At 36.2% G+C, this 17079-nt stretch overlaps 1 protein-coding gene across 1 annotated transcript; it reads right to left on the bottom strand.

The window, feature by feature from the left end:
• Positions 1-4535: 4535 nt before the first annotated feature.
• Positions 4536-15446, bottom strand: DNAJB4 (DnaJ heat shock protein family (Hsp40) member B4). The gene is made up of 3 exons (XM_082613681.1): positions 14978-15446; positions 7118-7686; positions 4536-5739 (listed from the first exon to the last, which is right to left on the bottom strand). Exons 1-3 carry the CDS (start codon positions 15186-15188, stop codon positions 5506-5508), a joined length of 1014 nt encoding a protein of 337 aa, XP_082469807.1. The 5' UTR covers positions 15189-15446; the 3' UTR covers positions 4536-5505.
• Between the last annotated feature and the right edge of the window lie 1633 nt (positions 15447-17079).

Genomic DNA, 17079 nt, shown 5'->3' with positions numbered 1-17079 from the left:
GCTGGAAACTTCCCAAATTTATTGAAAAACATTAGTCTGTATATCCACAAAGGTCAACAAACTCCACACAGGATAAGTATGGAGATCCATAGACATCATAGTAAAAATACTGATGGCCAATGACAAGAGAAACTCTTGAATGCAGCAAGAGATAAACTACTCATCACTTACAAAAGAACCCCAATAAAATCAGCTTACTTATAACTGGAAATAAGGGAGACCAGAGACAATGGGATAAGATGTTAAAAGTGCTCCAAGAAAAGGATCTGTCAACCAAGAATCCTGTATCCAGCAAAGCTACCTTTCAAAAAATGAAGGCAAAATAAAGACATTCTCAGATAAACAAAACTGAGAGAATTTGTTGATAGCAGACCCACATTACAAGAAATACTAACAGAAGATCTTCAGGCTGAAAGCAAGTGGCCGAAGACAGTAACTCAAATCCACATGAACAAAAAGCCCTGGCAGAGGTAATTATGTAATTATAAAACACAATGCAAATCCTATTTCCTCTCCTTTCTTTCTCTTAACTGATTTAGAAAGCAATTGTATAAAACAACATACATATAACGTGTTGACCATAATATATAGAAATGTAGTATATTTGCCAACGACAACACAAAGGAGATGAGTGAGAACAATGCTGTATTGGAGAAATTACAAATACTAAACCAGTCTTGCACTCCTAGAAAAAAATCCCACTTGGTCATCATGTATACCTTCTACAAACTTAATGAGAATAAACGTATATAAGCCGGCAACTAATTTTTAAATAATACTAAGGCCCCATTATCAGTTAAGTGTTCCAGTTTTAACTTCTGAAAAATTTCCTTAAAGATTTATGAGTCAAATATTTTGGAAAAAGAGGCATAAAATGTTTAACTAGCCCTATTGTATAATTACTACTCTGAAGTGGGCTGTGCCAATTTTCTAGGTTGTCTTAATAAGTAAGGGAGTGTAATTTATAAAAGCCAGAGTAAAATATAATTTCCCCAGTTGAGAGAGGTATGTTTCTGAAAGCATTCGGTAGGAACACAATTAGCTGAGGAATTTCGGTTGTTATAGGAAAAAAAAAAAGTTTTAGGCAGAACAACCTTAAGAAGTCAGATTTTTCTTTTTCTTTTTCGGATTTGAGACTTTAAAATCCAAACTTGAAAATACCGGGGTTACTTTCTTTTCTAGTTTATGCTTCCTCCCCCAGCTCTGTCCCACCCTCGCCAAAGGCAAAGCAAGGTTATTACACACACACACACACACACACACACACACACACACACACTCCCAATACAGATGCAGGGGCAGAGGCTGATCCGGGCTGTGTGGGTCACACCTGGGCACCTGCTGGCCACCCTGCGGTTTGTAACTGACCTTCTGTCCTTAACAACCCGCAAACAGGAAATCTCTGGATGGTTTCAAACTCCACTCCCCCGCCCCGCCCCGCCATAAACACCACAGAACGGGAACAACTTGCTGGAAGTTAGAAGCTTGTTCAGAAGCAATCCAACTCAAAGAAAGTTTCTGAAGAAACGGACAAAAATAATCAAAACCCGCCCCCCCACAACTGAAGCTAGCCCACGGAAGAATAGACTCTCAGAAACCCCTGCCTGGGGCATACGCGTTTCCAACCCAATTGTCATCTTAGTCAAGCGGTTTTTAGATTATCGCTTTTTCGGGACTCTGACCTGGGGACGCCGGGGTTGGTAGCCCAGCCGCAGTGGCCAGGCCCTCTGAGAAGGCCCAGCGCCCCGCCCTCCCTTCCGGCCGGTGGGTCGGCCCGGCCGGCCTGAGCCAGGCTGAGGCGCTGGGGAGCGCGGGCCTGGGCGCTGCCCCGGGAGAGCCCGTGAGTGCGCGGGATGGGGTGGGTGAGGAAGTGGGGATCCCACGCACCGAAGGGCACGAAGAGCCCGGGGATGCGAGAGGAGAGGCCCGGGCGATGGGGTCGCCTGAGGTTGCGGTGGGGGTAGGTGGTCGGCGCGTGTGTTCCTGGTTGTGGGGTGGGGAACTCAACCGGAGGGACGGGGCTGGGGGGCGCGGGAGGTGGGTGGGCCCGGAGCTGGCACCCAGTCCTACAGGAGGCTGAGGAGGGGGGCGCGCAGGGCTGGGGAGAGCGGGGCCCCCCTGTCGGGGCTGGGGGCCGCACAGCCCTCGGGTGGGCTTCGCCCGGAAGTCAGCGTTTATGCTCACTAAAATGAAGGCTGCACGAAGTAAAAAAAAGTAATAGTCTTTAACAAGGAATAAATATGGCTTGCCAGTCCCTGCTTCCTAGAAACTTTTCAGGGTCGCTCATTCTCACAGCTTCAGTAAGATGCTTGAAAATTTATTTTTCCTTTGTTAGACACAACAGGTATATGAAGAAAGGCAATTAAGAAAAAAAGAAGCCTAGCCTCATTCCAAATGTTTCATATTTTTCAGAATTCTCAGTTAATCCCATCTCTTGAACCCCTTCATTCCCAGTCCCAGGGATGCAAAATATATACTTCTGATTAAAATATTGGGCAACCTTTAACCTATTAAACGTAACTAAATATTTCCCAAGCTCTTCTCTGATACAGATCTCCTGTTATAATTTAGTGTCACAGCAGTACTTCTGGTCCAGATTTTTTGTCTTCATCTCAGTGCCACCCCTCTAACAGAAACAGGAGTGGATTTCTTTGCCTCTGGTTTTCTCATGCTTAAGGTTGCATCCAAAATTTCTCATTTTCCTCTGTCATTCACTTTACTCTCCTTTTCTTTTCCCAAATCTCCAGTTTCCTCTTTATAAGAATGGCTTAAGAACTACATTCACATAAACCAAAATTCTAACAGCTACAGAGATGATGTACCAATCAAATTTTAGTTGTAGGAAAGGTAGGTAAACATGTTTATCAATTAGCTTACTGAGATCCACAGTACTTCAAAACTATCCAGGTATCCAAGAACCTGGTTGAATTTAAAGAGAACATTTTAAAATCAAAAGTATCTTCATAACTTAAGTAAATAAGAAAACTTTAAAACTCTTACATTAAGTCAAATTCAGTAAATAAAAATTGGGCACTTACTACAAACTAAGGCATTATTCGATATTGATATACTGAAAGACATGAAAAATATTGATATACTGTTTTTCTATAGCAATGCAAATTAATTTTACTACTAGAAGAATGATTCTGTACTTAAAAAAATACTTTTTAATCCAAAGGTTATCCATCTATCTAATCTACAAATCATTTATTTAACTTGGGAGAAAATGCTTAATCAAGGAAATTACAATAAATGACAGTGGGTTTAAAATAGAAACCACACCTACCACTCTCACTGATGCTTTTCAGCTCTTATCTCTTTAGGTGAGAAAATTTCTATGATGTTCGTACTTCCCTAAGGAGTTTTAAATGTCACTCAGAGAAAAGTTATAAAGGAATCATTTATGAATTAGATGAAATAATATGCATGATTAGCTGAATTCTCTGGTATTTTCAAGCATTTTCCACTTGCAACTAAAATATATGGTTATTCCCAACAATTTTACTCTTAGGTATATACCCAAGAGAATTGAAAAATTATGTACACAAAAACTTGTACAGAAATGTTCATAGTGGCATTATTCATAATAGCCAAAAAGTGGAAATAACCTAAATGCCCATCAACTAATGAATGGATAAACAGAAGGTGGTATATCCATACAATGGAATATTATTCTGCCATAAAGAAAGGAACAAAGTACTGATACATGATGCAATATGGATGTACCCTGAAAACATTATGCTAAGTGAAAGAAGCCAAAAAAAAAAAAAAAAAGAGCCAAACATTGTTTGATCCCATTTATAGGAAATGTCCAGAATAGATAAATCCATAGGGAGAGAAAGTAGATTAGTGTTTGCCAGGGGCCGGAGGAATGCGAAGTGAGTGCTAATGGTTATTCAGTTTCTTTCTGGGGTGATAAAAATGTTCTGGAATTAGAAAGTGGTTGCACAACTCTGTGAATATACTAAAACCACTGGATTGTACACTTTAAAAGGGTAAACTTTTTAGCAGGTGAATTATATCTCAATAAAGTGGTAAAGTATGTGGTGATTAAAACCTAAGTATTGAATTTCTAAAAGAAGACAATATTCTGCTGAAAGGTGATAGGGTCCAATATACCTTGTATACCAATCATCCTGAAAATCACTTTTGAACCAAAAACATTGGTTCAAAATATCATTCTCACTATAGCTATAAAACAGAAAACAGAATAACTTTTTTGTAGTTGTTGTGGTACACGGGCCTCTCACTGCTGTGGCCTCTCCCGCCGTGGAGCACAGGCTCCGGACGTGCAGGCCCAGCGGCCATGGCTCACGGGCCCAGCCGCTCCACGGCGTGTGGGATCCTCCCGGACCGGGGCACGAAGCCGTGTCCCCTACATCGGCAGGCGGACTTTCAACCACTGCGCCACCAGGGAAGCCCCAGAATAACTTTTTAAACGTAAATATATTTAAAAAATTAAAACACCTAAGAATGCAATCTATACATATGAAAAAGTAAAACACTTATATGCATAACAAGTAGTAGCAACATCATTCATAAGCAGCAGTTAGTGTTTATTTTCCCCATATTTTGGTTTAACACCATAGTGGTAGTTTATTCTTTTTAGGGAAATTGCATATGGTACATATAGCATATTATGAGTAAGTTATAGAAGGCTGTGTAATTGGAAAATTAATTCCAAGTAACAATATTTCCTCTAAAAACACATTTATTATCAAACAAATTATTTTTAACTAGTGGACAATAAAATGTACCTATAATTTATTAAGTCCAAGATATATAGTCAACTTGCATAAAATTATATATGGCATTTTAAAAACAACCTATTTCTAAAATATCAGTAATTCAGGCCAATTGGGATTTCCACAGGAGATAAATTGCCATTAATATCCTTTTTATGAAGAAAAGGTCTGCCTTAAGAACATTACAACTATGTTATTAAGAAATGCTACAGCATACTTTAAAAATAAAAATGGTGAAATATATGTATTAGGATATCCTTTTATGGGTACCAGCCCTATAGCAGCATTTCATATGGTGACTTTAATCTAGTTAACCAGATTTCCAAGTGACTTGGGTTTTTATTTTCTAGAAATACCTATCACATGTATAGTTTCGTTAAGGATTTAAATTTCCATTATAAATGAGAACCTATCATACTGATAATGTAAAGATATAAGAAATAAAGTACTTGGATAACCTAGTACTTTATTAGAAATATATCTACTAACTCCACAGAAACAAATTTTACATGTAAGCAAAATACTAAAATTTTCTGATTCGGGAGAAATGAAATAAAATACAGTGAATGGTTTTCTCTCCTTCTCTAACTGTAAAAATCCCTTTTGCCTTTTTATTTGACCCGTCTCTATTCATGCAATTTAATGAACCCTCGAAATAATTTACATGTCTTTATACAGAATTCACATCTACATCAGTAAATGGCGAGTCCTTTTATATTTTCAGTGCCTTATCAAAATATGGGTAACACAGTTTTTCATTCTATGAGGCAGGAAGATGTTTCCTAAGTACTTCTTTGGATGATGAGGATATAGTATCTGGGAAGGACACCTCAAATTCTATTAGAAGGTCACCACGTTGCTCAGGATTTTTTGGAAACGGTAGCCCATATCCGATAATTCTTCGCCTCATTCCAGGTTTCACAATATCATTTATTGTCATAGGTATGGTTCTTCCATCCATTGTTGGCACATTAAATGAGCAGCCACACAATGCCTAAAATGGACCAAATAAAATTAACAAACTTCAACACGTAAAAGTCTAATCAAAAATATTACCAGCTGTAAAGGACGATACCTCTAAGGCAAATTTTTAACCTCCAAAAGAATATCAATAATTATAAGACTTTTTCCACATTAGAAAGTCCCCTCAGGACACATATAATCAGACATTTTACAAAAGAAGGAAAGGAGAAGGGGAAGGAAAAGAAAAGGAAAAATGGAGGACAGAATGTCTTTCACATTGCCCTGGAATGAAATGGATTATTTGAGGCTGCTATTACAACATTCAAGATGCAGGGATGGAATGGGAGAAGAGAAGAGGGAGAAATTCAGGACTAGAAAGAATAAGATAGGAGCAACTACAAACTTCTCTGGAGGGAAAATGTTAGGACAAGAAATATACTAATTGTTTTAGTCAATAAATATTTACTGAGTACCTACTATATGCCATATATTCCTGTTAGAGGCTGAGCATATAGGGACCATGCACACAGACCCTACCTCAAGGAACGCACAAAGAATTCAGAAGCAAACTAGTAATTATAATACAGTATAAAGTTGGCACAGAAGTATGTGCAGAAGTCTTTTGTGAGAGAAAGGGCACCCAACCTACCCCCTTAGCTTCAGGGGGTAAGTTTGGGGTAAGCATTGGACCAGTAGCAGGTGTTGAGGTAGAGTGAGGAACAGCAGTGTTCCACAGAGTACAGCTCAGACAATGACACAGAGGTATACAAGATAATAATACATCAAGCTTAGGGAAATGCATATACATTGAGGGTTAGAAATCAGATTAAAAACAACCTTTTAAGATAAAGAGTTTAGACATTATGGTAGATGCTATGTGGAGTCATTTAAGAATTTTAAGCAGGGAACTGATATGGCCTTATTTGCAGGATTACAATCCAATTTGAGAAATAGTGCCTAAAAATAGAACAAATACGAACTAATGTATTAAAGCAGTACCCTCATAAATTATTTCGTCTTTTAATACTTTTTTTGTTATATAATTATTAACCCAAGTTAACAATTTTGGAAAAATCCTATACATGGACTAAGGTGATGAGATTACAGTGCAGATCTCATAAACCATACCCGTAAAAAACAGAGTAGAGTTAATCCAGACTAGGCCTCATAGTATATAATTCACTTAAAATTGTGATTTAAGTTGTTAGTATAAATAACTAAACTTAGAAAGTATAATCTTATCCATAAATGAGGTATAGTAGTGGTACTACCTCAGAAGGTTCTTATGATAATTTTAAAAATAATGTGTAGTAAACATAAAATTAATGTTAGCTATTATTTAGATAAATGCCCTAAGATCACATGCATAATTCTGTTTGGTTTCAGAATCCTATGTCCTACCAACTTACCTCTCGTAAGCTAATTCTAGCAGTATAAATTATATTTGATCCATCCCTTTTGAATTTTGGGTGATCTTTATCTTTAATGACAAAAACAATGTCTGCTGGAATACTAGTTGGTGTTTCATCTCCTTCCCTTGGAAAAGTAATTTTGGTACCTTCTTTCCACCCTTTTTTTATCTCGATAGTAAGAATTTTGTCCTCAGTTCTATAACTCCTTCCATCAGGGTTTAACCTTTTTCGAGAAATCTTCATCCGTTTGGTACAACCACTATATATTTCTTCAAGTGATACTCTAAGTTCATGAATAACTGGAGGATCTTGTTTGAGGCGGGATGGCCCCACAGAATTCCTGTCTCTTGGATATCCATTCATGCTGAATCCAAAGGCGCTAAAAGGATCTCCATCTACTTCCATTTCATCAGAATCTCTACCACCACCCATCCGTCTTCCAAAGAAAATTTCAAAGGGGTTGGAACCTCCGAAAAATGCTGCAAATGTGGCATGAGGATCGCCATGAAAGGTGTACCGGAAGGTACCTCCTTGTCCATCAGTACCTCCTGCTCCTCCTTTCAACCCTAAATGAAGAGATAAGCATGATTAGAAAAATGCTTACAACTCTTGAACGTTAAACTTTCAACAACTGTATTACTAATAAATTTTGGCTAACTTAGGTTGCTATTTATTAATATTGGCCAGAAATTTCATTATAACTGAATACAGAACTGCTACATAACTTCCAGTCATTCCACCCTAAGTTAACTTTTTATCTTTCAAATTCTTCTTCCAAACCCCATCTTTTTTTTTTAAACTGTTTTTTTTAAACTTCATTGGTTTATTTATTTATTTATTTATTTATTTTTATTTATTTTTGGCTGCGTTGGGTCTTTGCTGCTGCAGGCGGGCCCTCTCTAGTTGCAGCGAGTGTGGGCTACTTTTCATTGCCATGGCTTCTCTTGTTGCGGAGCACAGGCTCCAGAGCGCAGGCTCAGTAGTTGTGGTGCACGGGCCCAGCTGCTCCGTGGCATGTGGGATCTTCCCGGACCGGGGCACGAACCCGTGTCCCCTGCAACGGCAGGCGGACTCTCAACCACTGCGCTACCAGGGAAGCCCCAAACCCCATCTTTAATGATAATTTATTCCTGAGTCTTCGTTCCACAGGTAAAAAGAAAATAAATAAAAATCGGGAAGCTCTTATCTCATAAGCTACTGGTTTGATAACCTAAAGTATATAAATTTAAGTTTTTAAAAGATGTCATTCAAGGGGTGGGGGAGGGAAGAATTGGGAATTCTGGATTAGCAGATACAAACTAGTATATATAGGATGGATAAACAACAAGGTCCTACTGTATAGCACAGGGAACTGTATTCAATATCCTGTGATAAGCCATAATGGAAAAGAATATAAAAAAGAATATATATATATAACTGAATTACTTTGCTGTATAGCAGAAATTAACACAACATTGTAAATCAACTATACTTCAATAAAATAGAAAAATAATGATAAAAAATAAAAGATGTCAATTGAAAGGTCTTCAGTTATCAATGCAAAATACGTAACCTAAATCTTTGAGTACCATTATAATCAGTGAGCACAAATCAATAATATAAAATACCGTATTTATACTAACTATCTGTATTTCAGATCACCTTTCACTGTTTAAGAATTAAATAGAACTCATTTGTGGCAGAAAGGGAAAAAATTCTAATAACAGAAAACCCTATGAAACAAAATTTTAGACACTAAAATTGTTATCCTATCCTAGATAACGAAATTCTTTATCAAGGCATACCATGTGATAGCATTAATTTCAACAGCATGTGAAAAGACTGAAATCATAAGCTGTGAACTCTTTTGACATGTAAGGCCTTTGGGCTGGTTATTTCTGTCTATTATGGACAACCTGCTTCAGACCCCAAGATAGTGACCCTTTGATCCTCTTTTTTAAGCTCAACTAAGTAATAAGTAGCTCACAAGAGATTACATATTTGAAGTAGCATTTTCTACTACATAATGAAGGAAGATTCTACTAAAACCCACAGAACAACAGTATAGTGATCTTTTAAGGGATCAATACTGACAAGGATTTATATCATTACAGTATCAGCAAAGTTTCTGAATGAGCCTTATGGGCATTCCTGACCAAGGAAACAAGCAGGAAAAGAATACAAAAATTATGAAACTGTAAAAAAAAATTCAAGAGAATTAAACTAAGAGATTCCAATATATTCAAGCAGTGACCAACTTGAGGGCAAGAAATATATTTTATTCATTTTTGCATTGCTCATGCATACAGGTCTGAAAATGACAGGCGCTCATGTTTATTTATTTATTTAAATTTATTTATTTATTTATTTTTGGCTGTGTTGGGTCTTCGTTTCTGTGCGAGGGCTTTCTCTAGTTGCGGTGAACGGGGGCCACTCTTCATCGGGTGCGCGGGCCTCTCACTATCGCGGCCTCTCTTGTTGTGGAGCACAGGCTCCAGATGCGCAGGCTCAGTAGTTGTGGCTCACGGGCCGGCCCAGTTGCTCCACGGCATGTGGGATCCCCCCAGACCAGGGCTCAAACTCGTGCCCCCCGCATTGGTAGGCAGACTCTCAACCACCGCGCCACCAGGGAAGCCCCGCTCATGTTTATTGAATAAAGGGAATGAACTAATTCTTAAAGTCTCCGAAAAGAAACTTTAAAATGTCTTTTGAGTGCCAAGATATTTCAGAAAAGGCAGAAGCAAAAACAATATAAAGTATAATCACACATACACATATATGAGAAATTTAATAATAAAAAATTCTACTGAAGTCACTCAGCATGATTTCACAGAGTTTTACGTGTCTTATTCTATTTGGCAACTTCCACTAAAAGGTATACATGTACTCTACTTCATCCAACAGTGTCAGCTGATTTTTAAATTTTTACCTTCATCCGTGAATAGAAATCTGGAGACACAAAAAGAAATCTAACAATTTGAAAATTGTCAGTATATGTATTGAATGATATATCCAAATAGCACTCAGGGATATGCCTTGTAGAATCAGAATGACAAGTACAAGCAGGACAAGAACTTTTAACACCCAGCTCATCCAAAACTTCTTTTTATAAATTTTAGTGGTATAGTTATAACTCCAAATGTTAAAAAAAGCTAGTGGCAGATTTTTTTAAATGATATATATATATATATATATATCATATAACTCAAGGTCATTACCAATGTGATTAAACCAATGCTAAATTATTTCAATCACTTCATCTTTCATCCCACAAATAGAGTATAATAATTTAAGAGTTAGTAAAGTAAATTGAGTGAATTAGCCTGCTCAATCTAACCCTCTACAAGACAAAATCTAAATGTTTTGGACCTATAATGGATTCATGAAAAGAAAGAATAACATTTTAAGTTATTACACCATGGGTTTGGCTTTTCTCTAAAAGCCCTTCCTTCCTCTGCCAAAAATGGTAACTCAATCAGGATTACAGAGTCCCTGAGAAGATTCACACACAGTCTGAAGTGACGTTTATCAAAGCTAACAGCCAACAAATGCAGCTTTGACACTAAACAGTCGACTACGTATCCTCTATGACTGAGAAAAATCCTACCAAAATTCGCACCAATACAACATGAATTATTGTGCAAGTATCACTTGCATTGTCCGGCACTTGAATTGTAACAAGCCTGTCATCAACTACACAGTCAACTCTTTACTACATACATTCTGACTGCTCATGGAAAATTTTAATATTCAGCTAGATTCCCTCTGCTATCCAAATTTTTTTCTAGACACCATCATCACTCGTGTGAGCAAGAAATGCACCCCAGAGTCAACATTTACCTATGCTGTACCGACAGCTATTATTTAAAAAAACAACCAATCAACCAATTTGCAATCCAGAAACAATTATGTGTCTGGGATACTATCCATAACAATGATATCCATTAGTTAGTTGATTAAAAGTTTATCAAAAGAAGCAGCATTGGAGAATAATTAGGATTTCAAAAAAAAAATTATAGGACTTTAAAAACTTTCTTTAAGGAGATCTAATATGTAAAAACCCAGATTTATAAAAATACTTACAGAGTTAACTAGCATAATGAAATTCTTTAGACAGCTTTGATTCATAAAAATATAATTTACTCACTTTTAAAAATATATAGTAAATAAAAAGATTCAGTTGATTATATAAAGAATAGAAGCTGCAAGCTAGTATAAAGATTAATATACTAAACACAAATTTGATCATATAAATACTACCTTTCAGTATTTAAGTTATTGAGTAAAACATAAACAATAAAAAAAGGCATAAGGAAAAAGAAATGTTAGAAAACGAGACTACTATGAAAATGTGTTATTGAAAATCTTTTTTTTTTTTTTTAAGTCTTTTAATATAAACTTCTGTTGACATCATGGAACAATTCAGAACTAAACCTAAAACTTTAGGGGAGAGACTGGATCAAAATCCAATTTTCAATTTCTGTAGTTCTATGTTTTTTGTTTCAAATGATTCAACTATGGAGAAACGTCTCCATATGGAAAATAGTTTTATTTATTACATACAATGAAATTAACCCATTGTAAATATACAGTAGTTTTAGTGAAGCTGTAGAATTGTGCAGCCATCACTACAATCCAGTTATAAAACATTTCCATCAACCCAAAGAGTTCTTTCATTTCTATTCGTAGTTAACCCCTGCTCCCACCTCTAGCCCTAGGCAACCACTGATCTGCTATCTTTCTCTATAAATCTTCCTTATCCATGCATTTCATACAAATGGAGTAACAGAATATGTAGTCATTTACATCTGACTTTTTTAGCATAGTTCATGAGGTTATTTCATTTAGTAACATGTTTCATTAAATCAGTCCTTTTAATTGCTAAGTAGTATTTGTGTGTGTGTGTATATATACATATACAACACACTTTATCCATTCACTAAAAGATGATACTTTCGGATTTTTTCATTTGGAGCCATCACAAATGGTGCTGCTGTGAACACTCACGTACATGTCTTTCTATGGACCTACATTTTCATTTCTCTTTTACAGATTCCTAGGAGTGGAAATGCTGGGTCATACGATAATTTCAAAACATCTCTATTTTTATCCAACCTTTAAAAAACCCAGAATTTAAAACTGTAGATATTAGAGGGGCTTCCCTGGTGGCTCACTGGTTAGGAGTCCGCCTGCCAACGCAGGGGACACGGGTTCAATCCCTGGTCCGGGAATATCCCACATGCCGCGGAGCAACTAAGCCCGTGCGCCACAAATACTGAGCCTGTGCTCTGGAGCCCACGAGCCACAACCACTGAGCCCATGCGCCACAACTACTGAAGCCCGCACGCCTAGAGCTCGTGCTCCGCAACAAGAGAAGCCACCGCAGTGAGAAGCCTGAGCACTGCAACAAAGAGTAGCCCCTCCTCGCCGTAACTAGAGAAAGCCCGTGAGCAGCAACAAAGACCCAACACAACCAAATCAATCAATCAATCAATCAATCAAATTAAAAAAAAAACCACAACCAAGTAGATATTAAAAAATTTAAAAAAATAAAATTGTGGATATTAGAGATTTTCAAAACACAAATATACTGTGGGATCACTGGTTCTGTTAGGTCCTAAATATATAAATTAGCATGTTCAACTCATACAATTCTCAGTTCACGGTTCCTTATTTCCACAGTCTCAGGCCTTGCAAAAGAAAGCAATAATTGGGGGAAAAAAGTATATCAGGTAAATTAGTAATGGCCCCACAGTCCTAAAATTATTGTTATGTTACTTCTAGAGAAACACATAGGGCTGTGGAACCAGGCCTGCAGGCACAAACAGATCAATGACAGGCAAAGACACAAAAATATTTTCCCACATTTTAACAGTATACGTAATGAGGTATTTTAAATAAAGGATAACTAAATATAATACTTTTCTGTAAAGGAAGATAATTTCTAAAACATAATCGAATAACTTTCATTTAACTGTATTTTAAAGTAACATAACTAGAGAATGATATTTCTGAATAATATATTTCAATGCTTTAAAAAACTTATTCTTCCCTTACTATTACCTCTATTGCTTATATCAATTACCTGAGTCAAGAACAAAAAAAAGATTTGGGGTACACAGATGATCCTGTTTTAGTTTTTTTTTTAATTCACTCACTGATGATGCTCAGTAAAAATCAAACTGGAGAAATATCACCCAAGAAAAACACTATTAAGAGGTAATATTAAGCCAAGAAAAATGTATCATTTGGTGACTTGAAAATTCTGCAAATATCCTTAGTAAACACTGAATCTTATGGTTTAGTTATAGACAGATTTGAGCTATTTGTGAGATGGGGATTAAATCAGTGGATATTTGCTTTTTCATGGGAATTTATTGTGTTACTCCATGTTTGTAGATTTCTTTACAAAATTACAAAATAACTTCTTCAGAAAGAGTAGTATATGGTTAGTAGTATCTCAGAATCCTGCTTAGGTTTTGAGAAGAACCAAATCATAGTATTTTGAGTAGTATGGCCATAAGGAACCAATAGGATAACTGCCCACTATTTGCTTTTTTCAGTAATTACTTTGTAAGAACCTGACACTGCAGGTCCTCATCACACCAAAACTGGCAGCAGAAACTGCAATTTGGGGCAACTCAGATCAAAAACAAACAACAACAACAAAAAACCCTCTGCACAATCACCCTGCTTATCTAAATTTAACTCAAAATAAGCAGTCACTACTTCACTATACTTTAGGATATATTTCTAATTAGGAAAATTTAACATTAAATGCAATTAAGGAAGCAAAAAAACCCGAAAAAAGTTTTCATAACTACAATGATTTTAAAAAGAACATCTGGGGAGAAAAATTAGTAATAAAACAACTTAGTCCTGATATAAAACGCTGAAAATCCCAGAACCTGTAGAAATTAAAGTGTTTTGTTAAATTAGCAATTTAAAATAGTCTTACTTTATAGCTACATTTATATGGAGATGATGGACAAACACTTTAAAATCCAGAATAATAAAAGGATAATCTTCAATTATTCCCATTTACTGTATTCAACTAGTTTCTGATCTCACAATCCAAGAAACAAAAGTGTGGCAGGGAGAGGAAAGGGAAGTTATCATGCCTTCCTCTATACCTAGATAGTAAAATTTTAAAAGAAATAATGTTACCTTAAAGTAAATCAATAATTGTTCTAACTAGGTGGCCATTTTAGGTCAAAAAATTGTATTTCTGAGATCTCATTTTCTTGGCACACAATTACTGTTTACAATTAAGCTAAAAACTTGTTCTGGTATTTTATGACATCAGGAAAATTCTTTCCTCTCCAGGCAGAATGCCAAAAACAACTACAGCTAAATGCCTGGGCCTTCGGCTTCTCAGAGAGACAATTCTGTCCTGTTTAATTTAAACTAGCTTTGCCATAAGAAAGGCAAAAAACTTCTTTTGTTTTCGTGAATAAAATATAAACTAACCAGAATTTGAACTGCCAATCTTAAGATTTTAAATGACTAAAGAATCTTTATTGGTTCTGACAGAAAATTCATTAGAAAATAAAACAGGTTGCATAAGACTTTTGACACAATTTCTTAATGAGTATGGGAATTTAAGGTTTCTTTTCAAATATAATGTTAACATTATAAATCTAATGGTAGAATATACATATTACAAAATGTCAAGATCCAAAAAAAGGCAAACAAATACATTTCATTCATAGCTATGTAACATTCATTCATATGATCAGAGATGAAATCTTGTTTTCATCCATTATTTGCCTTTCTACTTTTGAAATGTCAGAGAATTTAATTTAATAACCAGAAGGCTGAGAGAGAAAAAAGAGAGACAGAGCTGGAGAAACAGAAAGATGTACACTGAATACTTACCTTCCTCCCCAAACTGATCATATATTTCTCTCTTTTTAGGATCACTCAATACTTCATAAGCTTCTGCGACCTCTTTAAATTTTTCCTCTGCCTGAGGAGATTTGTTCTTGTCCGGATGAAATCTGAGGGCTTGTTTTCGGTAAGCTTTTTTAATATCTTCATCTGAAGCTCCTTTTTCAATTCCCAAAATGCAATAATAGTCTTTCCCCATTTCGAATGCCTTGAAATGAACTTAGATTCCCTTTGTGAAAGAAAACAGCGTCCCCAGTCTTAGCAATACAATGATTCTAAGAAAAATAAACCAAGCTGGGTATTTTAAAAGTTAAAGCAAATCAGCAATTCAGCTTCGCTGTCTTAAGGCAGCAAGCAGACAGTGTCTCTGTATTTAATTCCTTCCCCAACAGCTCACTTACAGATAAATATACACTACACAGGAGACGGCCTCCTTCTAGATCCTCCCATTTTCACTACGTGTCTCTGTACTTTCTAGAACAGCAAATGCTACAGGACGTCACTTCCCCAGCTGCCTCTAGTCAAAGTATTGAGCTAGGTTTTCTCCTCCTCCACGATTAACTATTCATTTTCCTTCTGGCTCTACCATTTTTATGTCCTTTTTAAGAGGCCAAGTGGATTAAGAAACCTATATTTCAGCACAGAATGTCCTAACTACACATTTATTTACTCCATTCTAGGTAAAAAAACAACAATAAAATCATTATAGCCATTAAGTATCTTACCATTAAAATAAGTTAAAGTTATTATACAAATAAAAATACTTATTTTAGGTATATTAATTTCAACTTTAAGTTATTCAAATGTAAGATATACAATACTAAAATATGGTTTGTTTAAATTAAAATTGTCAAATAATTTGTGTCATTTTCAAAATTCCTAGGGTCTATCAATCAGAAATGCCAGGAATTTGGCATTGTAAAATTCTACATATCATAAATAGCAAAAGCAAGGTTTTAAAGTCAGTAAAGGACTTAAATATGACTTTAGCTGATGATTTTAACTTTTTTTTTGTAGTATACAAGAGTTAATAGTTCAGGCAAACTAATAACTTCTGAAAGCTTCATATCTGATTTTAGTTACTTCAACTAAAACAGAATGAGATCTGCCCTCCCCACTCCTAGGGTCACTATTTAAAGAATTTTTGTTCTGCTTCAGGAAAGATAGGAGAAAGTATCAGGTTACAGATGGTAAAAACTCATGTTTCTTTTAAGACTTTAACTGGATCAGCTTAAAATCTGGATATGCTATTTATGAGGCATAATATGAGAGATATTTTTTCTTTTAAAAACACATTTTCCTGGGCTTCCCTGGTGGCCCTGTGGTTGAGAGTCCACCTGCCGATGCAGGGGACACGGGTTCGTGCCCCGGCCCGGGAGGATCCCACATGCTGCGGAGCAGCTGGGCCCGTGAGCCATGGCCGCTGAGCCTGCGCGTCCGGAGCCTGTGCTCCGCAACAGGAGAGGCTACAACAGTGAGAGGCCCGCGTACCGCAAAAAAAAAAAAAAAAACCCTGAAAGTATATAACTAGTCATTCAACTGATACCATCTTCACCTTCTACTTTGGCTTTATTCACAGACAATAAAAAAGTAAGTTTTATTTCTTCAATTCACAAATCATTTCTCAGTTTACAATAAAATTAGTACAGAGAAAGACAGTAAGCCTTCTAGAGTCTCAGAAGAAATTACTATTAAAATTTAGATCATCACTGCAATACTTGAATACAAATGATTTCTAATAGTTTACCGATGTTCCTGCTGAAAACTTTTTCTGTCAATATTTAGTTCTTAACTCGGTACATTCAGAACTGAAATTTCTCATTTAGTATTAATATTAGTAAATTATGACTTCCATTCCCTGATACTTCTTATCCAAGAATAAGCCAACTGAGGCTCTTTTATACCTTGTTAACAGTGCTTGAGATATTTGAATAGTGGTTATAAAATCTGCTAAGGTGCATCAGGGAATATTGACAGTGTAGTAGGTAAAAGCATAGACGTTGGAGACAGACTGCCTGTATTAGAATCCTGGCAACACCACTTACTAGTTTTGTGGCCTTGGACTTAACCGTTCTGTGCCTCAGTTTCTT

Source organism: Mesoplodon mirus, assembly GCF_964341445.2.
Source record: "Mesoplodon mirus genome assembly, chromosome: 3".
Lineage (NCBI taxonomy): Eukaryota > Metazoa > Chordata > Mammalia > Artiodactyla > Ziphiidae > Mesoplodon > Mesoplodon mirus.
The sequence above is the reverse complement of the archived record's forward strand: the minus strand, read 5'-3'. Positions and strand labels throughout refer to the sequence as shown.